Source organism: Aristolochia californica, unplaced genomic scaffold (genome assembly GCF_029961685.1).
Source record: "Aristolochia californica isolate CCGP_79_NKW_82.1479 unplaced genomic scaffold, dmAriCali1.0.hap1 SCAF_1, whole genome shotgun sequence".
Lineage (NCBI taxonomy): Eukaryota > Viridiplantae > Streptophyta > Magnoliopsida > Piperales > Aristolochiaceae > Aristolochia > Aristolochia californica.
Window position 1 is genome coordinate 58,201,232 of NW_027181770.1, and position 26,190 is coordinate 58,227,421.

General features: G+C 37.4%; 3 protein-coding genes across 4 annotated transcripts; all 3 read left to right on the top strand.

The window, feature by feature from the left end:
- The first annotated feature begins 2,306 nt into the window (after positions 1 to 2,306).
- Positions 2,307 to 5,409, top strand: LOC137963154 (protein NUCLEAR FUSION DEFECTIVE 4-like). Its single transcript, XM_068810325.1, has 3 exons — positions 2,307 to 2,642; positions 3,534 to 4,462; positions 4,793 to 5,409. The coding sequence occupies exons 1-3, from the start codon at positions 2,307 to 2,309 to the stop codon at positions 5,307 to 5,309; spliced, it is 1,782 nt and encodes a 593-aa protein (XP_068666426.1). The 3' UTR covers positions 5,310 to 5,409.
- Positions 5,410 to 8,304: 2,895 nt separating this feature from the next.
- Positions 8,305 to 12,549, top strand: LOC137952791 (uncharacterized). Its single transcript, XM_068799863.1, has 3 exons — positions 8,305 to 8,416; positions 9,514 to 11,970; positions 12,111 to 12,549. The coding sequence occupies exons 2-3, from the start codon at positions 9,649 to 9,651 to the stop codon at positions 12,192 to 12,194; spliced, it is 2,406 nt and encodes an 801-aa protein (XP_068655964.1). The 5' UTR covers positions 8,305 to 8,416; positions 9,514 to 9,648; the 3' UTR covers positions 12,195 to 12,549.
- A 1,376-nt stretch (positions 12,550 to 13,925) lies between these two features.
- LOC137963167 (uncharacterized) lies at positions 13,926 to 26,011 on the top strand. 2 transcript variants are annotated; one of them, XM_068810342.1, is made up of 6 exons: positions 13,926 to 14,163; positions 17,870 to 18,001; positions 20,079 to 20,172; positions 20,926 to 20,998; positions 21,321 to 21,358; positions 25,712 to 26,011. In XM_068810342.1, the coding sequence occupies exons 3-6, from the start codon at positions 20,088 to 20,090 to the stop codon at positions 25,798 to 25,800; spliced, it is 285 nt and encodes a 94-aa protein (XP_068666443.1). In that variant the 5' UTR covers positions 13,926 to 14,163; positions 17,870 to 18,001; positions 20,079 to 20,087; the 3' UTR covers positions 25,801 to 26,011. The 2 variants fall into 2 exon arrangements, with proteins under 2 accessions (XP_068666443.1, XP_068666440.1); XM_068810339.1 differs by lacking the exon at positions 17,870 to 18,001 and having other exon boundaries at positions 13,930 to 14,163.
- The last annotated feature ends 179 nt before the right edge of the window (positions 26,012 to 26,190 follow it).

The window sequence follows — 26,190 nt, forward strand, 5'->3', positions numbered from 1 at the left end:
TAATTGGAATAGTCTCATGTTGTTGAGTTCCAAGAACGATTATATTAGGGGGGGGTCGGAATAAGTATCAGTACGTAGAATAAGTTGTTCCATATACCATTTATTTACCTATTATCGGGATAAATTGGATTAATTAGACTCGTTCTCTCTATAGATCTAATAATTTTTTTATTTTTTATCAAGTAACAAGTAAAATTTTGTTCACCCACAAAGATTAATTAGACTCTTTATTATTTTCTTTTTTGTCAACGATTCTCTACTACCAAACAACAAAAAATAACTTTTTCTCCCCTTTGTTTTTATTTTATTTTCTTTTATGTGGGTTCCAAACAGGCCCTAAGGCGGAGTAAGGTTTTCATCACTGGGAAGGTTGTCCAACATGCGACCTTCCGCTCGAATATATCTTTTTAATGGGTTCAAAAGATCATTGGAATACACAGGCGACTTATTGGTCCTACACCATCTTTCTATACACTTTGGTGTCTCATGTGATGCCCCTCCATATTGGTTATAAGTTTTAGGTCAAAACTTAAATACACATGGTTAATCTCATATTCATTAATGAATTTTTTTTTATAATTTATTGATTAAGTTATTTATAAATTATAATATTTTATTTACATATAAAATACTCATAAAAGCAGCCAAACTGATTTAAAATAACTTTTCATTTAATAACTAAACCGACAGCAAGACCTTGTTGATGCGTTATCTGCCAAATCGGTGTCTCCTCTTTCTGTTTGATAATAATAGTTGTCTCGTTCAGTTTTTGCACGTTGTCAACTTTAAGAGATTCCTCCTTAGATTCGGTCAACCAAAATCATTTCTCCAAGAAAATGTGAACAAATACGGAAAAAAAAAATCAATCAGACCGTCCGAAATGACAGATCATCAACCACCTACGTGGCTTCCTGATGAGTCACTGATGTCGTTGTGTACTTCCCTCCCTCGTTTCCCATCGTTTTCGGATTAAACTACAAAAATGCCACTCAAGCACCCTTCATGCGGCGGAATCACGAGGGTGGCGTGCGTTTGTTACCCGGGAAAGGAGTTTATCCAGATTTTCAGATACAGCCAGTCTATTCGATGGCGTCAGCGCCGCTGAGAAAAATCCATTAGCCCCGCTACGGTCTCTCTCTCTCTCTCCCGTCTCTCTGTCGCTATATGTCGCCGCCAGCTCTTGACTGCGGTGAAGCTCGACTTGAGCCAGAGAATTCCGATAAGCATCTGCAGCTCGAGGACGATTTCGGGCGGTTACTCTGTCTTAATCGAATCGTTTTTGTCTGATTTACCTTCGCTGCGGCGCTGTCGATAATTTTATCCATTGAGCCAAAGTTGCAACTTTTTATTGACAAATTTATCAAACTTTTTTTAATTACCCAGTTGGTCTAAATTAGTAAAAATTCGATGGAAATGCCAACTTCTGGATTCCGATAACGCCTGTCCAAGACAAGTCTACCGAAATGACGGCTGACAACTGACAATGGCTGGATTCGGAACTCGCCTGTAAATTTTCGGACCCGATTAGGACCGAAATTTGAGGTTCCTCTTCTACCCGACCGGACTTTTTCGATACGAAACTGCCTCGTTTTGTATGGATTTCTGGTGTTCGATCAGTGGTACCGTTTATGGATTGTCCCCTTGAATGATGGAATCGTGAACGGTGAAACCCGACGGTGAAGAAGCCAGAGGTAAACGAAACAAGAGAGCACGTCATTCCACAGCCGAAAGAACAGTTTCTGTTTAAAAACATTTGCTTTTCCGTCACTGATTGCGTATTTATCCGCACAAAGAACAGTGGTGTTTCGGTAAATTTTGGGGAATCGGAGAGCGTTTGGGAGGATCTTGTTTCCGCTGAAAAGTAATAAATCTTGCTCGTTTTGTTGGGTATACATGGGCAGCCGTTGCTTGGAAATTTGATCATCTCCACCAGTTAATAGCTTAATATGCATTCCGCCTCAGAGGCAGATGATCGAAGCTGCCATCCCCACGGGTTCGCTTGATCTTTGGCAATTTTGGGAATTTGGATTACGAACCCATTTATTTTTAACTGTAATTTCCAAACTCAACTGCTAGACGTATAGGGGAGGGAAAAGAGATTTCCAGCCTCCTCCTGTAAAGCGGCCACTTGTTATCCTCTGTTGCATATTGTTGCAGATTGAATATTCAACTATCTTTCTTGGGAGAGCTTGTATTTCTTTTTATCTTCTTCCTCTGCTTGAAGGAATCTAAGCAGAAATCTCTGCTTCAAGTGCTGTTATTTGTTCGGAATTCGAAGAACCGAGCTTTTGGCGTATTATAGAGAAATGGGTCGGTTTGAAGAACGTTTTCGATCGTTCATCAACAACAGATGGTTGGTTTTTGTTGCAGCAATGTGGGTTCAGTCATGCGCCGGAGTTGGATACGTATTCGGTGCCATTTCGCCGGTGATCAAGAGCTCTTTGGGCTACAACCAGCGCCAACTTTCCAAACTGGGTGTTGCGAAAGATCTCGGAGACAGTATTGGATTTCTTACAGCAGTTCTGTGTGAGATTCTACCCGTTTGGGCAGCTCTTTTGGTTGGTGCTGCAAAAAATTTTATTGGTTATGGTTGGGTTTGGCTGGTCGTGACGCATCGAGTACCGGCGTTGCCTTTGTGGGGGGTGAGTTTGATTAAGCATGCTTCTGAACTATCATATTCGTTACTACCAGTTTTTGTTTTTCTCACCAAAACGTTTCAATTAAATTATGAACTTCCGATTGTGGATTGGTGATTCTTTTTATTCCTTCGTCTTCTTCTTCTTCCTCTGTACAAAGCATCTCATTTTTCATGCTCTAATGCCTTCCAGCTGAGATTATTCTTCTGTCATTTGGATGACTCCTCAGTTGTGATCAAAACACTTGCTAAGTGGTTTCTATATCTTTATTGGTTACTTTGTTTAAGATTTCATTGTAGAGTAATGAACTTTTTGTGTAGTTACATTCCGTTGTTGTTCAAGATATCATTTTCTTTGCTCTAGTGTCTGAACTGGTTTCATATGGTTTACTATTTACTTGCTACTGGAACTGATGCTGATGAACATTCTGAATTTTATGCTCTGAAAATGATTTGTGTAATATTTTCCTGGGTTTATATCCTGTTAGTATGTTCTAGTTGCTATACAGGATGAGGTAATACATTGCTCTTGAAAAGTTCTGTTCCTGGCTTAAAACCAATAAACCTTGCCATTGAGTGACCCAATTTTTATTCTGTCAAGGTTGATGTGAAAACCTTAGAATAAAGAGATCACCACATGAGATTAGTTAACATCAAGTGATTACGGTTTCTCGTATTCGTGATCTTTGTCCCAATCTGGAGTTGGCTGAATAAGATAGAAAACTTCCATTTGAGCCTTTTTGAGCTTGTTGGCTGAATTTGATAGAAAACTTCCTCACTTGTAGAGACTCATATTTTCTTTTACAGGAATTAGCTCACAGCTTAACCTTGTATTAGTTCTAGAAGCAGAAAATTTGTGTTACTTAATAGATGGTGCTAACCAAGTCTTACTTTGCAGATGTGCATTCTAATATTTATTGGTACAAATGGAGAGACCTACTTCAACACTGCTGCATTGGTCTCATGTGTCCAAAACTTTCCCAAAAGTCGGGGACCTGTGGTGGGGATATTGAAGGGATTTGCCGGCTTGAGTGGTGCGATTCTCACTCAAATATATGCTATGATACATGCACCTGACCAGGCGGCGCTCATTTTCCTGGTTGCGGTTGGACCCTCAATGGTGATTATTGCCCTTATGTTCATTGTTAGACCTGTAGGGGGTCACAGACAAGTTCGACCCTCAGATGGTACAAGTTTCACTTTCATCTATAGTGTTTGTCTCCTGCTTGCGGCATACTTGATGGGTGTTATGCTAGTGGAAGACGTGGTTGACGTAAACCATTCTGTGGTCATAGTATTCACAGTAATCCTGTTTTTACTTATCCTACTTCCCACTTTGATCCCAGTTCTATTAAGTTTTTATATGGAACCAACACCTCTAGAAGAAAGGCTCTTGGTAGAGTCTCACAAGCTGGAAGGAGAAGAAGCAAATTCTTCAACAGAAGAGGTTCTTTTAAGTGAGGTGGAAGATGAGAAGCCTAGGGATGTTGATTTGCTTCCAGCAGAAGAAAGACAAAAAAGAATTCTACAACTTCAAGCCAAGTTAGTTCAGGCTGCAGCTGAAGGTGCTGTGAGGATCAAGAGAAGGAGAGGTCCTCATAGGGGAGAAGACTTCACCCTAATGCAAGCCTTAATTAAGGCTGACTTTTGGCTTATTTTTATCTCATTGTTACTGGGTTCTGGCTCTGGCTTGATGGTTATCGACAATTTGGGCCAGTTGAGTCAGTCTCTGGGGTATGATAATCCCCATATCTTTGTGTCCACCATTAGCATTTGGAACTTTCTTGGTCGTGTTGGTGGCGGTTACTTTTCGGAGGTTATTGTCAGGTGTGTATCATCATCTCTTCATCTGTATGCTTTCTGCTTAAGCTCTCATAGGACTATGTAACTCATGATCCAAATGAAAATGATTCAGCTGGTCTTAAGCAGGAGAGGCCTATAATTACTACAATATATTTGACAGAGTATTATGGTCCTGAGAATTCAGTTCCTGTATATGTTTCATGTGTCACTTGTTCCTAAATCCTGTACTGATGAGAGTCACTTCTCTTAGATTAGCTGATAGAAGGTCTCAAAGATAACCTAGAAATATGTTTTATTGAAGAACCAAGTTCTTTTAACTGCTTCTAATATCTTGTTTTCATTTCATCCAACCAGAGATTATGCTTATCCAAGGCCAATAGCTATGGCAGTGGCACAGGTTGTGATGGCTTTTGGACATTTCTTTTTTGCCATGGCTTGGCCAGGGGCCATGCATGTTGGAACTCTCATGATTGGACTGGGTTTTGGAGCTCATTGGGCAATTGTGCCTGCTGCTGCATCAGAGCTATTCGGATTGAAAAACTTTGGGGCGTTATATAATTTCCTAACATTAGCCAACCCAGGAGGTTCACTGGTCTTCTCTGGTTTAATTGCAAGCACTATATATGATCATGAAGCAGAGAAACAAGCTCATGGCTTTCAAATTCCTCAAAATTCAGGCTCCACACTGATGGGTATTCTCAATGGAACTCTAGCTTCTGAAGAGCCATTGAAATGTGTGGGTGCAGTGTGCTATTTCCTCACCTCCTTAATAATGTCTGGATTGTGTATTATTGCTGTTGTCTTGAGCATGATTCTTGTTTATCGGACCAAGATGGTCTATGCCAACCTGTATGGGAAAAACAGAACCTGATCCGGTGTCGTTAGCCAAAACATGTTTCTTGATATGATCATCAGAAATTGCACCTGGAAGTAGGAACCTTAAAATTTGATTGTCTTTGTTTGAGCAAGAGGCTCTGAGACAGTGATACTTCACCATCTTCTAGAGATTTATGGGGATGGATCAGGCTGAGCGCTTTCTGCTATCTCTGGTTCTCCACTTCCGTCCCCATCACCGGCCGGGCTAAGTCTCCCTCACTTTCTCTCATCAGTTCATTATTAGTGTGCAAGTAGATGTAGCAAGGGAATTTCTTTGTTGTGATTGTAAGTCTTTTTCTTGCTTTATAAGAACCCTGAAAGGAGAGTAGAATCTGTTAACTGTGTTTTTGTCTTCCCTGATGTTAGTGCAAGTTTTTACCTTCATTTTGAATCGTATGTCTTCTATTTCCATTTAAACAAAACTTACAGAGAATTAATTAAGAACCCTGGTAACAATCGGAAGGAGAGTATATAAGGAGGCTGCATTAAAAAAAAAAGGTCCTTTTTTGTACTTTCTATCAACTTGTTGACAGGACCAGTGGGGAAGACAACCCATAAAGAGGAAAAATACAGGAGCAACTGCTTTCATCAATCCCAATTGCAGACAGCCGACAGCCTGTAGCCTTCATGCCTGGACTTGCCCCGCCCACCCCCCTTCTCTCCGCCTTCTGCACTCCCTCGTCTGTAATCCGTAAGCTCGGCATGTACGATTCCAACTCGTGTGCGTCGACAAGCAAAACAAAGAATCACCCAAAAACATTTCTTGTCCGTCGGAATCCTTTTTGGAGACAGTATTAATGGAAGAAGACGTAACGCAAGTCGAATCTGCTCCAGGTTGCGTCTCCTTTTTTTCCGGCCGAACTGTCCGTTGAAGTCATCAGACGAGGTTTGCAATTTGAACACTCAAATCTAACTTGTAGGAATCAGTAGCTATCAAATGGTACGGGTTCATAAAACCCAGATTGGACTAATTAGATCCCAATCCCAAATCAGATTGTTCCAATTGACTACAATCCTGCTATTAGCCACAATTTCCGGCCGAAGTGTCTGAAATTTTTTTTATTTTTCTATTGGTATTGTCTTGTTCTATATTGAACTTGTCTTTCCATGTTTATACAATTATACTATGATTTTCCACTTGGATTATTTAGACTTGTTCATTTTAAGACTCTAAAAAAGCATTCATTTTTTTAAACAAATATTATTTTAAATTGTTTTTATTTAATACTATCACAAAATTTAAGATATTTTTATTATTTTAATAAATATGAATTAGTTATTTTGGTTTGTGTTTCTCTAATGTTTCAATTGCTTAACTTTAAGCCCCGTTAGTGCCTCTGGTTGGAAATTTATATCTTAGAAAAAACTAGAAATGTTTCCAATCTTTTAATTAAGTGGTCAATATCTTATGTACTGTACATGATTTAATGTTATGTTACCTTCTTATAAGATGTCAGATGCGAGATTGATTGATATAGTCTCTCAATCTCCTAATCTCTCCTTAAATTATGTAATTAGAGAACTTTAATTATTGCATTTGATGTAAATTTTTTGGTATGGGTCGAGTGTCAAGTTTAGGGGATAGAGAAATTTTGATATGAAGTTTTCCTGTCTCACAAATAGTCAAAGAAATGGAAAATAATCTTTCTATTGCTCCAATATGTGACTTAAAAATGTTTCAGAAAAAAAAACCGGTCAAATGTAGTGTAATTGTTCCATCTTTTTTTTCTTCAGAAAATAAAATATTTTAGACTAATTAATTTGGGTTCACAGAGGTTCATGCGAAAGCTTCTATATCACTTACTAATGAAGTCTTATCTATTATCGATCAATCGAAGCCCTAATTAATGGTGCAGCTTTGTATATGTGGAGAAAAAGATAAGAATAAAAAAAAAGAAAAAAAAACTGGATAAAAAATTACACCTTGTTGAACAACACTCAATATTAACTAGGAAGAATCCAATCCATATTTGAATACTATTCTTTGAATTAAATGTTGGCAATGGTTTGCAATAAATCTAGTTCAATTGCTTCCAAAGAAGTTTGAGTCCAATTGAATGTTCAACAACTCCAAGAAAACCCTCAAAGATTTAAAGGGTATTTTTTAAATGAATCAGATTGGATCTTGAAATTTTAAACCGATCTACCAATTAAGATGAATTGGTGAGAAGTTTTGGAGGTTTTTGACTTGCAAACAAATGGTTTGCTTCTCCAAAATAGAGCAATATTGTCTAATTCCAATATTGTTTTGGCTGAAACTGAAGTCATGAAGCCATCCTCAGTTGAATTGAAGATGCCTGGCTGGATTTAAACAAACATCACAGGTACATCACTCACTTCTCACAAAAGACTCCAAATCAAAGAAGCCACAAGAAATACTACATTGGAGAAGGAAATCATCAATTCTCTCACACCCAACTACAAGAATCAAAATCAACTTAGAGCAATAAGATCACTAACAGGGTCTCAGTTTCATCAATGGTGTGAGGGGGGGATCCTTTGGGTGGTTCCTGTAGTTCTGACTTAACTCTATACTCTGGTTAAAATTAACCCATCTAGGGTTAGGGTAACACCCCCAAGAGTGGGGTCCACAGGGTCACCACTTTATTCCCATTTTTGAATTATTTTAACAAAATGGCAGGTATAAAATAGGAAGCTCCAAAAAAAAATAAAAATAATGGTGGGTGTTAAGAGTCTTAAATTTGAGAAAGAAATAATAAAATATTTAATTATAATCTTTTATCAATATGTCCATTGAAACTTTCCTGCACAAATAAAATTTTCTATTTCAGGCAAGTGGCAGCCTGACCCATCTCCAGGGTTAAAAATTAACCCTAGTTAGGGTTTCAGCATTTGGTTAAGGTTAAGAAAATACTTAAAAAACATGAAAGCAAATGTACCCTTTTTTTTTTTTTTTTATGAGGAAGATTTTGAAGCGAAATTTTTTGTTTTGAAGTTTTCGGGGTTTTTTTGGCAAAAAGTGTATCGTGTGTTTTTTTCCAGGGTTTTTTTCGGGAAAATAAGGCGATGGAGGACTTTCAATGGCGGACAAGCGGTTCGAAACTTCGAATTCTTCGACTTACAGGAATTCTCTTTAAATAGGTAATTTCTCATTCATTTACCTTTTTCTATGGCGCTTCCGTTTGAATCTGTTTTTACCATCTGCCGTGGACTGTGGGACGAGATCAGAGATTCTAGGGTTTCAGTCCAAAGAGCTGATGTGATATGCGTGACAGAGAAACCATTGCCGCTTTGGTTTTTTTTCAGCCTTGATCTTCGTGGAGTTATGTGTTATGCCACCATGTTCATGATTTTCAAGTCATCTGCGAAGTGGGGTCCTCGTTGGTTTTTTCAATTTCGTGCTAGTTATTCTCGTTTCAGTGTTTTTAGATCTCATAATTTAGTTCCTATCTTTTTGGCCTGTCCTCGTGAAAAGCGTTAAGTTGACATCCAAGTGATTTGGATGTGTCCCTATTGAACGATCAAAATATTTGGGTTCAAGCATTTATCATCCTCGTTTTAGAGGTTTGCTTGACAGCATATTTGAATTTTTTTCAGTTTCGAACTTGCAACCTTACTAATATTCGAACTTGATTGGATTTTGCTATGCTGCTGGGCAATGCTTAGTTACATATCTGCAAGTGGAAGTGTTATTGTCTGTGGCGGTTGTGCTGGTTAGAGTTTTTCCCAGTACACGAGATTTATTTTATTTTATTTAAAACTAGAAGACGTGAATTTTGACTCTCATTTAGTTTATTGTGACTTTGGCCACAAGATCTTTACATGCATTATTCTGAAAACCATTTTTTAAACTGATTGTTGTTGTTGTTGAAATGCATTATTATCAGAACTCTGTTTCATTGTTGATCCTACCTTCTTCATACTTATTGCCATACCTCTATGTTGTATTATCATTCATGGAGCATTTGTTAAAATTTGTACTCTTTTCTTTTTCGTAATGTTTCTTAAGCACTAAACAAAATAAGAGAGCTTTAGGCTTCTTCTTTTATTTTTTATTTTTTTATTTTTTTAAATGTTTATGCTTCTGGTGGGAAATACATCTCCCACCGTTGTACATTTCGGTTATGGGGTTTATGCTGAATTTGTTCGTAGGATTAGTTTATTTGGTAATTTTTGCTTTTAAATTCTTTACGTTTTCTTTAATATCCTTTGCCTTCTTTTCTCTCTTCGTGAATCAGGTATCTGGTAATGACGAGGCCCGGCTGACCAAGATTAGAAACATGGAAATTTTGTATCAGTGGCTGAATTCTTACTGGTCTCGAGGCAATTGAAACTATTAATTGGATAAGGAAAGGGACTAACAGAGAAAAAAAATGGAATGTAACAGAGATGAGGCCCTTCGGGCGAAAGAAATTGCTGAAAGGAAGTTTACCACTAGGGATATCAAAGGTGCTAAAAAGTTTGCTCTGAAGGCTCAAAACTTGTATCCTAGTCTTGAGGGTATCTCTCAAATGTTAGCAACATTTGAGGTATACCTCTCTGCCGAGAACAAAATTAATGGGGAGACCGATTGGTATGCAATTCTCTCAGTAAATGCTTCATCTGATGATGAAACAGTTAAAAGACAATATAGGAAACTTGCTCTTATTCTTCACCCTGACAAGAACAAAGCAATTGGAGCTGAAGGGGCATTTAAGCTTCTTTCAGAGGCTTGGAGTGTATTATCTGACAAGGGACGAAGATCACAATATGATCAGAAGACTGTGAGAGGTAACCAGCGAAGATCTTCACAAAAAGGCAGAGATCCTTTGGCTACCACTTCCAATGGGTTTTATAATTTTGCAAATGCTGCTTCTAATTCAAGAGCTCAAAAGGTGCCAACTGCTCATTCAACACCTTCATCTGCTCCGCCTCCGCCTCCACCTCAGCCTCCCTCTGCGCAACCATCTTCTCGTCCACCAAAGCAAAACACATTTTGGACAGCCTGCAATCGCTGCAAGATGCAGTATGAATATCTTCGAGTTTATCTCAATCACAATCTTCTCTGCCCTAACTGTCATGAACCTTTTTTGGCTATAGAAATCGGGCATCCCACCAATGGGACTCAACACTCAACTCCTTGGCCTTCTTCCCATCAGCAGAGTTCATACCACAGTTCATCTAGCAAAACTAGCTTTCCTGCTGGGAAAAGTGGTTCTGCTGCAGGTCCCAGCGGAGGAAACATGAGCTATGGTCATTCAGGAGGACTGGATTCACATAACAATCTGAATTTCCAATGGGGTCCATTCTCAAGATCGGCAGGTGTAGCAAGTGCTACTGCCTCTTCTTCTTCTGCTGTACATGCTGCCAATACTGTCCATCATACCTATGAAAAAGTGAAGAAAGAGAGAGAGGAGGCACAGGCTGCAGCTAGAAGAGAGGAGACCCGAAGGAAGAACAACTCGTCTAAGAGGGGATTTGCTGGTTCTTTTGAAGGGCATGCAAGTGGCAATCCCCCTACTAGTGTCACTGATGTACCTAAAATAGACAGACCAATAAAGAAAAGAAAAGGTGTAGATGATAATGGTGGTGCTGAGTATGGAGTTTGTAATGCAGAGCAAGGGTTTGGAGTCAGTAAATCTGGTCCAGATACAGAGAGGCCAAATGGTTTCTCCAGGGGAACAACTAGATATGGTTTAACCAGGGAGTTAGCTTCACAGGAGCTTCGAGGAATGTTATTAGAGAAGTCAAGGAAGGCTCTTGGAAAGAAGCTTGCGGAAGTGAATATAGAGAAAGAGAAAGCTAAAGAAAAAGAGATAAAAGAAAAGCCCAATGGTAAATGTACATATGCAGCAAAACTTAAAGTTTGTGATCATGAGAAGTTGGCTACACCTATGGATGAATCAAAAGACGAAGCTACAGAAAAAGATTCCCCTCCTGATTCCAGTCTGCATTCAGACTCTGATATGGCTGAACCTGTATCCATTACTTATCCTGATCCGGATTTTCATGATTTTGACAGGGACCGATCAGAAATATGTTTTGAGCCTAATCAAGTATGGGCTGCCTATGATGATGATGATGGAATGCCTCGGTTTTATGCTCTGATTCAGAGAGTTGTCTCTTTGAAGCCATTTAAGATGCGATTCAGCTGGCTTAATTCCAAAACAAACAGTGAATTGGGCCCACTTAATTGGGTTGCTAGTGGTTTTGCAAAAACCTGTGGGGAGTTCAGGGTGGGACGCTATGAAGACTGCAACTCTGTCAATATCTTCTCTCACAAGGTTAGTTATGAGAGAGGAGTCAGAGGGGTTGTCAAAGTCTTTCCAAGGAAGACAGATGTTTGGGCCCTTTATAGGAACTGGTCCTTCGATTGGAATGAAAACACTCCAGAAGATGTAATACACAAATATGATATGGTGGAGGTGCTTGAAGATTATAGTGAGCAAGGAGTGTTGGTGACGCCACTAGTTAAGGTTGCAGGTTTCAAGACAGTTTTCCATCGACACATGGACCCAAAAGAGACGAAGCGGATCCCAAGGGAAGAGATGTTCCGATTTTCTCATCAGGTTCCCTCTTGGTTGCTTACAGGTGAAGAAGGTGGGACAGCTCCTAAAGGTTGCCGAGAGCTTGACCCAGCATCCACTCCTTTGGAACTTCTTCAGGTGATCACGGAAACCAAGGAAAAAGATGAAGTAGAAGTAACCCATGAACAGGTGCCAGCCAGTTGATGGTTAGCATTTTGACCTTGATCTAGATGGAGATACATCATACACGTGTTGATTTAACTGAAAGATCAGATGGTGTTGATATGGCAGTCATTGGGCTTTTGTTGACCAGTTTCATCTCTCTTTAGGTGGCTCAAGTGGCAAGACCATCAATTTTGCCTACCCCTATAACATTAGAAGCTGAAGTGGGTTATAATGTTCGATTTTGGTGATCAATATGTCTTTGATTCCTCTGATTTTGTTGTCCCAGCATACAAGTCAAGTGCTTTCCAAATTGGAGGTAACTGGTGCATTATTTGCTTTGCCACAAACAAAAGGTTGTTGTTTCTTATTATTTTTTGTTGTTCTTTTTTTTTCTAAAAAAATTGATAGAAATATGGTTGCAGCTAAGTCAAATTCATACTAGGAGAACAAGCTGCTAATCTTTTAGGTGTACCTTACATGCACACTCTTTTTTGTTTTGTTTTTTTTTTTTTTCTGGTTTTGAACGTTTAAGTTATTGCAATTTTTTTCTTTCTGTTTTAATATCTACCAAAACTTTTATTTTGTGGGTCTGATTACAGATTTGAATCAATGTAGACTACATTGCAACTGGGTTTGGTTTCTCCATCTTTATTCCCAGATGAATACCATTAGCCTTAATATCTGAAATTTTCGTTTATTTCATCAAGAGTATCTGAACGCTTGTGTTACAAAATCCTGATTGTGGCTAGGATTAGTCTGGTGCTTTAGTGATATTTCATGGTCACTGCAACCACGTATCAGGGCTTAGCACAGCAGCTAAACGTTAGATTCAACTCAAACAAATGGCAAGGGTCACTTCTGGTGTCACTGACTCCAAACATTCCGTCGGAATATCATATTAGATTCGTAATCTTTTATTGTGCAAATATTTCAATGTTGACATTACTAATTCCACTAGCTGAGAGTCATTTCCTTTTCTTTCTATCTTGTATTTGTGATTATGTAGGCTGTAGATTCATTCTTGTGGGGGCATGGATCTCACATTTGAAGGAATCTAGATAATAAACTGTCTTGTGCAAATTTGCATCAACAACATATTTATTTGGGTTGAAACTACTGAGATTGTAGTCTGGAAGGGTAAATTGAGTTGACAAGCATTACTATAAGAGCGTTATTATTGTAAATACTCCAGCAGATCGCCCTTCACAGTGGACGTAAGAATTTTAACCATAGCCTCGTAATTTCTTGTGTGTGTTTTGCATTTTACCTTTCAATAATCATAACAGTAATTGCTTAGGAATGTTTTTTTTTATACATTTCAGTCCTAGAGCAATAGTTCTGTGCATTTTGAATGAAACAGAAAAATGCTCCCATTCAAACCTTGTCAATTCAGTTCGTTCTGGATTATTTTACTTCATTTGTTGTAATTTCCTTTTGAATCTCTTATATTAATGCTGGTTGCTGTGATTGATTAGGTTTTGTCAAAACAAAACGATGCTCCTGCAATTCCACTATCAAGTATCAAAAACAGCAAAACCCAGTTGCTAAAAAATAATTTCTGTTTTTGAAAAATTTATCAGAGACTTCCACCACCTGCTGCTGCAGATGTTCTGGAACTACCACCGCCAAGAGATCGAACAGGCGAACGACTTCAGGAATCCCATGAAGAGATTGCCTTAAAAAAATTGAAAACTAAGGCATCTAATAAAATATGAGAACGAGATTTTGAAAACAAATAATTATATTAAAGCAAAATAGATTTACAGTCAAAGTTTAAACACACGTAATATCTTAATAAAAAAATATATACACAATAATTTATAGTGGTTTACAGTTCTCATCGTCCCAAGGTATTTGTAATCGGCAACGATGGGCTTATCTGCAACAGGCTGACGAGCCCAGTCAATTGAAGAACGAGTCAAGTCAACGTCATGTAGCCGTTACATGGTCTTCTTAACGACCAATTCACCGTTACAAGAGAAATGTAACGGCTGGTAACTCGTAACGGAGAGGAGCTTCCTCATCGGGCAATTGCTATCATTTCGCAGACATAGGCACCCTCTCTCTCTCTCTCTCTCTCTCTCTCTCTCTCTCTCGTTTTTGCTCTCTCGTGCTCTTCACTCGGTGCTGTTACGTTTTGACGGATCCTCTACAGGACGCCAAGCTGCTCCGGGAGTTTTTCACAGAAGTATCCAGAAGTAGTCGATCTGACGTCAGGTAAAGCAAAGTGTTTTTATTTTCCTCCATGCTCATTGATTGACGAATCGCTTCCGACATTCTTCATTCCAAAAATTCTTCTCTATAGTCAAGAATTAGGGATTTCAAAAAGTGGGGCTTGTAGTAGCATTCTTTTATCTTTATCAGCAAATGATCGCTTTTAAGTTTTTTTTTTTTTTTTTTGTATCCGGTATCCTAGTACTAGTTTCTTTAGAGGTGAAACAGCATATTAATTCAACCATGCTTTTTCCCAATTGGTTGACCTGAGATCACATACATATCATTAGGGTACACTGCAAGTAAATCCCTCGACCAAGAGTGTAACCACCAATATGGCTAACCATGCTCACAGCCATGATCCTTCTGTTCTCAGAGGAAACCCCAGATCACCACTACAAAGTGATACTAAACCCCAAACAAACTAAAATCCCCTGTTGGAAGTGATCCTATTTTATTGTCTGTAGATAGCAATTTAGAATAAGATTTTGGTTGTCAAGTTCTCCTCCTTGCTTTTCCTGTCATATTTTCAGCTGCAATCAGTACTCCCTGCCTGCTATTTGAAGAACAGAGACCCAAAAAGAGATCAATATTAGCATTGAGATTTTATCTGATTTCCCTTGGTTTGATCCACTTGGCACTCTGGGTATTTGACTACTGATATGTACTTGAATACCATGAGAGAGTAGAGATGTTCAAAGTTCCATTACATATTTTGATGCTTCCATTAGAGAGTAAAACATCTCTAATCTCAAACAGAAGCCTCCTTGGCATTCTGGGTATCCTGAGAAACATAGATGCTAATAAACTAGTTCTAATAGTGTAGGAGAGAGAGCATGACAAACTAGTATACTCACAAGATCAATGGTTTTCTTTACGAAGTTTCTAGAAATTCACCTGTACTAAGTGGAGTATACCTATGGAATGGCATTAGACAAATTAGCTACCCGGTCTGGTAATTGTGTTTCATTTTTTTAAAAAACAATATGATGTTAATAGTCATTTTTTATGTAATGGAAAAATGCTGAGGTCATAGCTTTCAGCCTAAAACAAGCTTTAGCCCTGAAATGATGAATAGGTCTCTACATATACCCTTCCTCCTTTTCTCTTCTCTGAATCAGATGACTTTTGTAGTTCACCATTGGCATGAAGAGGAAGCATACTCAAGGCCCACTGAAAGTTCTCTGGCATCTTTCTGATTAGTTTTTGTGGATTCCCAATTATGTAGATTGATGTTCCTTCCAATAGTTGCATAAGACCTACTTTTATGGACCCATGTCTCTGTGATATCAGGCCACTAGATGTCTGTGTCAAGCTTTTTAAAGATTAACAACTAAGGTTGTAGACAGCTTGGATCCGGTCCGGATGTTGAAATTCCAGATCTGTCCTGATTGCAGATTCCGGATCTGGTCAAATTGCTGATATTCGGGATATCTGGAATCCGAATATCCAAAAAATTAACCAAATTTAAATATCCGAATTCTATCCGTCGGATAACATTCTGATTCAGATGATATCTGGATCCGAAATCCCATGAAAAATAAATAAATTTTGGGACGCTAAATTTGGAAAAAAACTGGAACAATGACAAAAACAGAAATAAAGGAAAAAAACCTGAAGTATGGGAGAATTGCGATGAAAAAGCTTCAACTTTGTTATAAGTGTGAATCTAATTCCTAAGACTTTTGCTGCCTTGGTTGACTTTGTGGTCCCTCGCACTCTTCCGACCCCAATTAACTGTACTTTTGCTCCGATCAGAAATCCAATTCCAAAAATATCTCTTGGATTTCTGCTTTCTGAAATCACCATCTTCTTCTGCTTTTTGAAATCTTCTTCTTTGTGCCTTACTAGTTTCTATGGTTTTAAACGAGATAACTTATGAGAAACCCTAAACAGCTGGTAATCATGCAAGTGTAGTTGAAACTAGCTGGCAGCAACTTTAGGAATTTTTGAAAGGCACGTGATCAGTAAATTCCTACTAGTTGGCCCCACATTAAAGGAGTCAATTATTTGCAGTGCCTGTTGGCCATTGGATGGGAATCTGTCTGTAGAGTTTGTCGTGATGTACATTAGTCTTTGAGTGAGAGTGCTTGATAGAAACCCCTTTTGGAGAAGGTCCTATATTCTTCTTAAAGTTGCAAGGAAGAATTGAAAGAGAGGGGTGAAGAGGGTTGGAAGAAGTGTGAAGTAGAAGAAGAGAGGGAAATAGAGAGAGAGCTAGAAGGTAAAAAGAGAAGAAGAGAAGATAAAAGAGAGGAGAGGTACTCGGGCATGAATTTGAGAGAGATAGAGGGAGAAGAGGACGGAGGGAGAGTAAACTAAAATAAATTCCTTGGATTTGGATGTTTTGTTCATCTTATCCTCCTCTATTTATAGTTTTTCCTTTACATCTATTAGGAAACTCCTGCATCAATTAGGATTTCCAATTATATCAATCAAGGAAATCAAATTACATAATTATAGGAAATTGAAAGTGATTGTTAAATTGACAAAGTTTCTATCTCTAGATAATAATACAAGAAATAGAAACTCAAGATTGCTTTTGACTTGCTTCGACCAACTATAGAAATTCCATCTTTGCCTTTGATTTGGCATCCCAATGCAAATTTGGCCAAAAATTTCCAATTTTGCCCCTTAGGCCTATGCCCCTCTCTTCTTGCTTGACGCCCCCTTTCACTTTCTATTTTTTTTTTTTGTTGGTACTTTTCCATATTTCTAATTTCTGGTTTTCTTCTGTTTGGTTCTTTTGGGATACAATTGAGAATGGTATGTGATTTCGGATCTGGATCTATTTGTTCTGGTTCTGCTCTGAAACCGATTCAGATATCTAGTTCATATGAGACTCAGATTTGCCAGAATTAGTTTTCGGATAATATCCTACTGTTTGAACTTGGATTAAACCAGATTCGAATATTATCTAGATCTGTTTACCTATTACAACCAGTTGGTTCTCATCAATGTACCTATCATTCATAAGAAAAGATGTCTAGATTTAGTTCAAGCACATCTTGATTCAAATGTATGAAAAGTTATGTGAAGTTGCTTTTTCCTCACCAGATAGTTTGTACACTTCTTAGACAAACTACGTATAGTTAGGGTGTCAATTTTGTCCGATTACCCTATTTTTCATCCGCTGTTTAAAAACAGAACCCAGACGGAACAAACAATCTTACTCATATATGTAATTGGACAGAACGGATACGGAATACAGGAATGGTAATCAAAACGGTATACGAAATAGCCTATTCTATTTCGTTTGTATACCATTTACACCCCTATGTATAGTACCATGCTATCTAGCAAATTAGCATCCATGTAATAGCCTTCCTAGACAACAAGTTTATTAACACATGCCAAATAAGGTTAATTCTAAGTAAATTAGAGTCCAAAAACCAAGTGCCAATACCTCACATGAAAAAGGTATTGTAGTTTCTTAATTTGATATGAGGGTGATATGTATCAAAAGCTACCAAAAGAAGAAGAAAACCCAAGACAGAGAGACAATTAGGTAAAAGGATGCACTGCAATAGTAAAATTCCAGTAGATGCACTTCAGTAATGCAATTCAAGCTTACTGGTTTACCAAAGTTCCTTTGCGCCGAAAAAGTATTCATATTCATGTGCAGTCAAACACAAACATGAATCGGAAGACTTGGCAGAAGCTCTCTTTTCTGATTGCTTGAAAATCATGCTACTGAATGTTGATGTAGGAAGATGAAGGATGATTTCAGTTAGTGAACATTAGACTTTTGGTCCTCCTTCAAGTATTAGATTGGTGCCTAAAAAAAGCATAAAATCAGTGGTTTGCAAGGCAAGGAGCAAAAACCATTGGTCTTCTCCCAGTAAGCAAGAGATCAACTTTTTGTCATTTTACTCTGTGTCAATTATGTTTTTCATGTGATTGTAATTTTTTTTTTTTACTCTGTTGTGTAAGTATAATTTTGTGTGTGTCATGGGGTTCAAGTTTGAGAGATCTGAGTTTGCCTTTTTATGATAAAGAAAAATGAGCTTGGTGTCATTGCAGAAAGGAGCTCTGTCAATAAATTTGAGGCATGCAAATGTGAAAATTCGTGATCTTGATTTTGATAGGTGATTTTAGTTCAAGCTGTCAAATGTGAATCTAGTATTTGCCACAAATGGGTCTGGTCAGGTGGAAGACCGTAAGATCCACATGCAATCCATTGTGGATCGGGTTTTAAAAATTTGACCCACCAATTATTGTGGATCAGATCGGGCTGGGTTAATCTATAATTTTTGTTCACCCACTAATCTTGCGAATCAGTTTGGGTAACTTCAAGATTCACATGCAATCCATTTCTATACAGATTGAATTGGGTGCAGATTGGAGCAAATCATATTGCAGATTCGAATAATTTTTTTATACTTTATTTTTTTCAACTTAGATGTAATAGACAAACTTAAAATTTAAATGTGAAATATTAGTTTATAATGTTCATTTAAATAATGACGGAGAAGATCATGTATGATATAAACATATATAAAAATCTGATATAGAAGAGTAAATATAAAACCTGATATAATCATATTCACCTTAACTACTTCAGTAGCTTCAAGTAAGTTTCATTACTAGCCCTTTTCAAAACAAAAAAAAAAAAAAGTTTCATTAATAGCAACAAAGTCATTGAATTGACCAATATAAAATGTAGTTAAAGATATTTTTAAATATAAACATCCCTGAGATAACAACAAGTACATTTAGAAAGCTTTAATAAATTTATAGTTTTAAAACACATAAATAACAATAATAATACATTCGTTACATTTCGAATCTCAGATGAAAAGATTTGCATAAATGGTCAAACATTGCAACTCTCAATAATACCAAAAAGAAAAAACACAATAGAGAATAGCAATGCGATGCCTTCTAACTTTGGCTGGTAATTTATGATAGACCTAGATCCAACTTTGGTAGCAGAGAGGGTACTTACAGTTGGGTTTCCCCCCAAAATTGTTCACATGTAAGAGCCCCACGCAAAAGGAGGAGGAGGAGGAGGAGGAGGAGGAGGGGGGGTTGGAATATTAGAATAGTCCTGCATAGAAACATGATTAGGAAGATCCTATACCTGTTTTTTTTTGTTTTTTGTTTGAAATAGTATCCTATACCTGTTAATGGAGAAGATGCCTCCTGACTTGGACTAGTCATTTTGGATAAACCTGGACTCACCTTTTACAACAGGCAGGTTAACAGGTGAATAAATGAAAATGGAAGACCAATTTAGATAATTAGACTAAATGGAAAATAAAGGTGGATATATGGAAAGAGTAACGGACTACCCTTTGTCCATTTCATCTTCACCTATTTACTCTCCTATGCACTCAAATGGCTCAGTTTCAAGACTCTGGTGAGGAATGTTAAACTCAGGCTTTGATATTTGAGTTTTAGAGATAACTAGTGATGGGTCAACCAAACTAGCATGCTTAAACTAGGCTAGCCTATCAGTCAAACTAGTTTTGCAGCCAATTCGGGTGATCTTTTGAAAATATATTTTATTGGTGTATATGAACCAGAAAAGACTCTGGAAGTGCTCAGGTTATATGTTTCTTACAACACTGACTTAAAAGTGTTTCCATACTCTCTTGTAATTTGCCCTCTCCTTGCATGTTTGTGAGTAACAACAAAACAATTCTTGGTACAACAGGAGTTGTTATTACTCTTAATTTTTTACCAATAGTGAATATTTTATGAATGCTTAAATAGTTCAGTGTGTTTATTTTTTTAATATGTTAAAATTGAATGACATTGTTGAAATTAGTTGGTTTTAGATCAGTACTTCTGGAAAGATACATGTCCATTATACTATTATTAATTGATTCATGTGCACATGCTCTCACTCGAATCTCTAGCTCTTAATGGTTGTATTTTTTGTTAGCTTCTCATTTTCTTTATATAATCTGCAGATCAAAACAATGAATTGGATTCAGCGCAAGATCTATCTTTACAATGTTACTTTTGGACTTTACATGTTGGAATGGTGGGAGCGTTACCTATTTAGTATCCTTGTTTCTGTTTAATTCCTTCTTTGTGATATATATATATAGAGGTCTGATCCAATACGAAACGCCATTCTGTACGAAACATACGAAATGGCTATCTCAGCCGTTGATTGGATGGCTGAGATAGCCGTTTCACATGTTTCACATGGAATGGTGTTTCGTATTGGATCGGGCCTCTCTCTCTATATATTATTGTTCATGGTTTATGCCATTTTTTTTGGTACGTTGGTTGAGGCTAGAGATTGACCTGGGAGCTATAAACATTTCCTTAACTTGATTGGAGAATGGAAAAGTTTTGAATATCTACTCCCATCAAAGTTGATTGATTTACAAAGTAATTGGTTAGAATCCTTCTCTGTTTTTTTTCTTTTTTATTTCTTTCTCTTTTTGCATTTGGAAAATTGTCAATGTCTTTCATTGTGATAGATCTATCAAATTGTTTGGAGCTTGATTTTGTGATTAGATAAACTGGTAAGGTTTATTAGAATATCTGCTCCTGTGTCCACATAGCTTGAAAAGCATTCATCATAAGCATTAATATTATGTATACAAACTTGTGTAATCTAGTTTATCTGTTTATGAATCATAAGCATTTGGCGAATCTTTATTGGGATGATATCACTGCTTGCTCATTCTTTATTTGGTAAGGAAAACATTGAAACATGAGTACTTTGTGATTCTCTGGTTCAAGTTCTGTACAATTCAACTCATCAGGATGAGTATTTTCTTTTGAGTTCTTTAACTGGGATAGATATATTGGTGATTGTTCTGTTTTGGTTTATTTTCCACAATGGATCACGCTCAGCTTCTGAATTCTACAGAATGTAAGTTATTGCTCTTCTTTTAATCTGGTCGTACATTTAGTGATTTAATATCCCCACTCATAGGCTAATTCTGATAATAATGTGCACTATCAATTTTTGGTGGGCATTGATCCAATTGGTTTTTTTTATCACTATGATGTGCTTCTTCTATTCAATAAATGAATTTATTGGTTTGAGTTAGAAGGTCAACAATCTTCAGCAAATGCTTGTCCAAAAAGCGTATTAAATGTTTCACTTTCCAGGATCTCCCTTTTGGAAATCCTAGAAAAGGTCAATTGGAAGTCTATGTACCATGAACTGAAAGCGTTCTTTACATGTGCAGCATATGCCACCAAAAACAAATGTTGCAGCTTTTTCAAGGTTGACCATTTAACTATTTAAGGAAGTTCGCAACTTACACAAGGATTATGTTTTATTTTTTTGGATGTTGATTACACGTGCACACACATGATACCTCATACCCCTTGGTGAAAAATGAACCCAAAACTTCACAGTAGAAATCCTCCCATGGGTTCATTGTGCCAAAGGCCCAATCCACTTCCACTATTCAATATTACTTCTTGGTTAGAAGTGAGATTTTCTTTGATGCAGCATGCGTTAATTGCCTGTATATCTTTGACATGTGAATAATTTTCTACCTAATCCTAGGATTTTAAAGGAGGACCTACACCAAGTAATTTCGCAAAATTTATCTAGATGCCCTGATGTTGGTTTATGTTAACAGAAAGAAAGAATATTCTGCTAGACATTAAGGAGAGGTTTTACTTCTTTTATATGAAGAGTTTACCCTAGAGTGGTACAATGACAAAATCACACTCTTGTATCTTCTTGCCAGCGAAAAACTTTGGAAGAAACTAAAAGAGAACACCTTCTAAAGAAACCCTTTGTGCATGAAAATTTTGATCTTAAAACAAATTATATAACTTCTTCCTTGATCTGACAACTTCTTTAAACAACAATCATAATCAACTGATTGGTGTTTGTTGGTCATCTTGCAAGTTGTAGGAAGTTCTTGGTAAAGGATTGCTGATATGGTTTGTCTGAAGAAACATTACTCATGTTGCGTCTATGGTTGCTATCTACTTTTGTTTGCACTGCTATAGATAGTCATGTTATGATGAATTGCTTGAAGCTACTGTTAGGAATTAGACACCCTAATTCCAAACTAATGAGAGCAATAATAATAATCGCGGAAGAAAGGAAAAACAAGCAAGAAAAAACAACAAGATTTATATAGGTTCGCCTCAAGTGAGATTACGTCCTGTCTTCCACCGCTGCAGTAATCTTTTATAAAGATGAAATAGTTTACAAGAGAAATCGTACACACTTACAGGTGTTTTCTCTAACCTCCAACTCCAATTCCTTCTTGGTGATGATGAAACCCTAATAGCGGCGCCCTCTCAATTATAAAGAGAAAATTAGGACAACCGCGATACAAGAGTAAAATTCCCAAATTGTCCTTAATAAAACAACAATTAATATATCATAGGGCGTTGATTAAGCTCCACAACTTAGCAGCTACTAGCTAGACATTTTCACCTAAATACATCTAAATCTGTTTCCAAAAGGTTGTCAAGTCTCTACTATACATGTCATGCAACAAGGATGGTGGTGGTAAGTACTGACGAGATTGAGGTGACAAGTCCTTTTGTTAGTTCCTCTTACAAGTTCTGGAGTAAATTTGGGAAGAGTGCATGGGCAAAAACCTTTGTTCATGAAAATACTGAGACATCTATCGGATCCATAGTAAATACTATGCCAGGAGCATCTGATGAGATGCAACAGTTAGTCAATGTATGGCACAATTGGCAGCTACCCCTCTTGTCTCAGCATCAGTAGCTTAGTCTTCACCTCCCACTACCACTTTGGCTAGTTTAGATACGTCAGCTCTACATATGCATCCCTCATCTACTGGGGTTCTTGACTTATGAACTACTACTCTTATGTTAGGTATGACTTCCTTGTTTTCTGATTTAAAGGGATCCTTTAACATTAAGTAGGTCATTCTTGATGATGTGTCAGTGTCAATCATTCAAGGAATGGGTACACTTTTTTCATCTTCTTTTATGTCACCTCAGTTCATGTTATTTGTTCTCAAATTTTCACTTGTTGTCAGTAAGCCAACTCACTAAGTCTATGAACTGTTCTGTAACATTTAACCCATCTCATTGTGTATTTCATGATCTCACGGCAAGGAGGATAATTGGTTCCATGCGTGAGAGAGGTGGATTATATCATCTGGAAGGTCACTCACAACCTCCTTCCCATGCTATTCATACATTAATCGCGTCACTCCAGTGGCTTCTACTATTAGGACATCCATCTCCAATGAAGCCTATTCAATTATTTCCTTATTCCCTTCTACTTTATTGTTTTAGTGTGACTCATGTCAACAGGGCAAGCATCAACAAACTGTGTTTCCCTTAAGCCAACTAAGTAATAAGAGTTTATTTGAAATTGTCTACTCAGATTTATGGGACCATGTCTTGTGTCCGATGTCTTTAGTTACAAGTACATTCTTTCCGTTATTGATGTCTTTAGTCGATGTACCTAGATGTTTCTCCTATAGGAGAAATGTGAAGTATTTATTGTATTTCAAATAAGTTACTGGCCTCTGTTTCAAATAAGTATTTATTTTATTTATTGTTACTGGCCTCTGTTACACTATTTGCTTTATCTCCGTGTATTTTTGGTTGTGTTTGCTTTGCTTATCCACAAATAAGTTGTCTCCTCGTGTAGTTAAATGTGTCTTCTTTGACAGGAGGGATACAAATGTTTTTTTTCCTCCACTAGGACAACATTTGTATCTACTGACGTGAAATTTTTTGAAAATGTCCCCTTCTTTTCTTCAACTACCATGGACATTACTCTTTTTCCAAGTCAAAAAATTGTTGCTCCAACCTTTGTAGAGGTTGGTACTACTCCCTCACCAATTGTCACTCTAGATAAATGATTATAGGTGTATCATAGAAGATGAGCTACAAAGAACCAAGCTCCAGTTCCCTCTTTCCCACCAGTTCCAAAAGTCTCCTCGCTTGCAGATCCTAAGGTAAGTGATCTGAACTTTCTTATTGTTCTTTGGAAAGTCGTACGTAAGTCCACTAGACATTCATTATCAAATTTTTTGTCTTTTGATTTCTTGTCTCTCTAGTTCAAAAAGTTTGTTTTATCCTTGTCTTCGTGCACTATTCCTTTGGTGCAGGATGCTCTCCTATCCCCTCAATGAAAGGAAGTTACGGATGTTGAGATGGAGGCATTATGTGATAGAGGCACATGGGTTTTGTATAACTTACCTTCAGATGCTATTGTGGTTGGATGTCGCTAGATATATACACTGCAAAATACCGGGCAGATGGTTCCATTGGACGATATAAAGCTCGATTAATAGCAAAGGGGTACACTTAGACATACGGTTTTATGTGTTTGAGATCTTCTCACCCATAGCCCGCCTAACTTCAGTATGCATTCTATTATCTGATGTTGTCAACCAAGTTTGGCTTTTGTTTCAACTAGATATCAAAATTGTCTTCTTGTATGGTGAGCTAGATGAAGAGGTGTACAAGGAGCAATGTCCTACGTATGTTGCTTTGGAGAAGATCCGCAAGGTGTGCAGACCCAAGAAGGAAATCTATGGACTTAAACAAAGCCCTAGGACATGGTTTGAGAAATTCAGCTAGGTTGTCATGTTTTTTGGATTCTCTCGTAGTCATTATGACCACTCATTATTTGTTATGAAGAGACCATCTAATATTGTTGTTCTACTTGCATATTTAGATGATATCATTTTACCTGGGAGTGATATAAAGGCTATTGAGGAGATAAAGATACATCTTTCAAAGCATTTCCAAACCAAAGACCTGGGTTCCTTGAAGTATTTTATTGGAATTGAAGTGACTAAAAGCAAGGTAGGACCTGTACTTATATAGAGAAAATATGTCACAAACATGTTACAAGAGTATGGCTTGTCAGGGGCGAAAACAGTAGAGACTTCTATGGAAGTTGGTCATGATCTTCACAAAGAGAATAGTGATGAACTCAAGGAAAAGATAGTATATCATAGACTTAGTTGGGAAACTGATCTATGCCACAGTTACCGTCCTGATATATCCTTCTCTGTCAATATGGTCAGTCAATTCATGGACTGTCTATGCGAGGTACATCTCGAAGCTACTTAGAGGACATTAAGATATTTGAAGGGGTTCTCCTTGGAAGGGGTTGTTTTTTAAGCCTCATGATCACTTGAAGATAGAAACTTTCTCCAATGTAGATTATGTTGGATCTAAATTGGACATAAGTTTATTACTGATTATTGTGTGTTTTTTGGTGGAAACTTGGAGAAGGAAGAAACAAAACGTTTTGGCTCGATCCACTGTTGAAGCTGAATATAGGCTATGGCCCATACTTTTAATGACTTGATTTAGGCGAGATTATATGTCCAGGAATTGAGCGTACAGAGCAATGGGCCAATGAGCCCCTAATCTAGTTTTTCATGTGAGTCTAAGGTGATCTGTTTTGCTGATTCTTCCTTTTAATGATCACTAGTCATCTGTTAGCACAGAAAAGCCCTATCTGTTCAGAAACAGAGGGAGGAGGGGGGGATTCATAATTCAAACAGCATTTATTCTATTTTCTTTGCTGATTCTTCCTTTTTAATGATACTCTAGTCATTGTCTTATAATTGGTTGAATTTATTCTTTTTTCTTGCTGTTTCAGCTACTTCCAGTCAAAACTCCCCATCATTGGAGAAACCCCACATGCCTGAAGACCGAGGCGTCCAATGCGTATTTGTTGGATCTATTTGAGTAAAGTGGGGAGGACCCACCCTTATTAGATTCTGATTAATTTAAATCATTTATTTGTTAAAAATATTTGGAATACTCCACCTTTTTTTAAAGGTTTCGAATTAAATCCAACCCGTTGAAATTTTATATTGACTCGATTTCAACAGTAGGAGATCGGAATGTTATGATTTTACTTGAGGATAAATATTTAAAAAATTAATATTTTTATTCAGGGGTTATTTCGAGTAGTATTCTTTAAATAATTATTAATTTATTAATTTTATATTTTTCCGTGTAAATTTAAAAGGAAAATCCGAACCAGGTGTTCTTTCCTCACGAATTTTCGAACCCAGTTTTCGGTTACCCGAATGAGTCTAACCGGATTTCCGCAGCGCCGAACGAGGGAGTGCA

Excerpts from the sequence above, each read along its gene's own strand:
- LOC137963154 (XM_068810325.1), top strand. The coding sequence starts at position 2,307 with ATGGGTCGGTTTGAAGAACGTTTTCGATCGTTCATCAACAACAGATGG. Across the intron at positions 2,643-3,533 it reads CGGCGTTGCCTTTGTGGGGG|ATGTGCATTCTAATATTTAT; the intron begins GTGAGTTTGATT and ends CTTACTTTGCAG. Across the intron at positions 4,463-4,792 it reads TTTTCGGAGGTTATTGTCAG|AGATTATGCTTATCCAAGGC; the intron begins GTGTGTATCATC and ends TCATCCAACCAG.
- LOC137952791 (XM_068799863.1), top strand. The coding sequence starts at position 9,649 with ATGGAATGTAACAGAGATGAGGCCCTTCGGGCGAAAGAAATTGCTGAA. Across the intron at positions 11,971-12,110 it reads TAGAAGTAACCCATGAACAG|GTGGCTCAAGTGGCAAGACC; the intron begins GTGCCAGCCAGT and ends ATCTCTCTTTAG.
- LOC137963167 (XM_068810342.1), top strand. The coding sequence starts at position 20,088 with ATGAATTGGATTCAGCGCAAGATCTATCTTTACAATGTTACTTTTGGA. Across the intron at positions 20,173-20,925 it reads GTGGGAGCGTTACCTATTTA|ATATATTGGTGATTGTTCTG; the intron begins GTATCCTTGTTT and ends TAACTGGGATAG. Across the intron at positions 21,359-25,711 it reads AATGTTGCAGCTTTTTCAAG|CTACTTCCAGTCAAAACTCC; the intron begins GTTGACCATTTA and ends TTGCTGTTTCAG.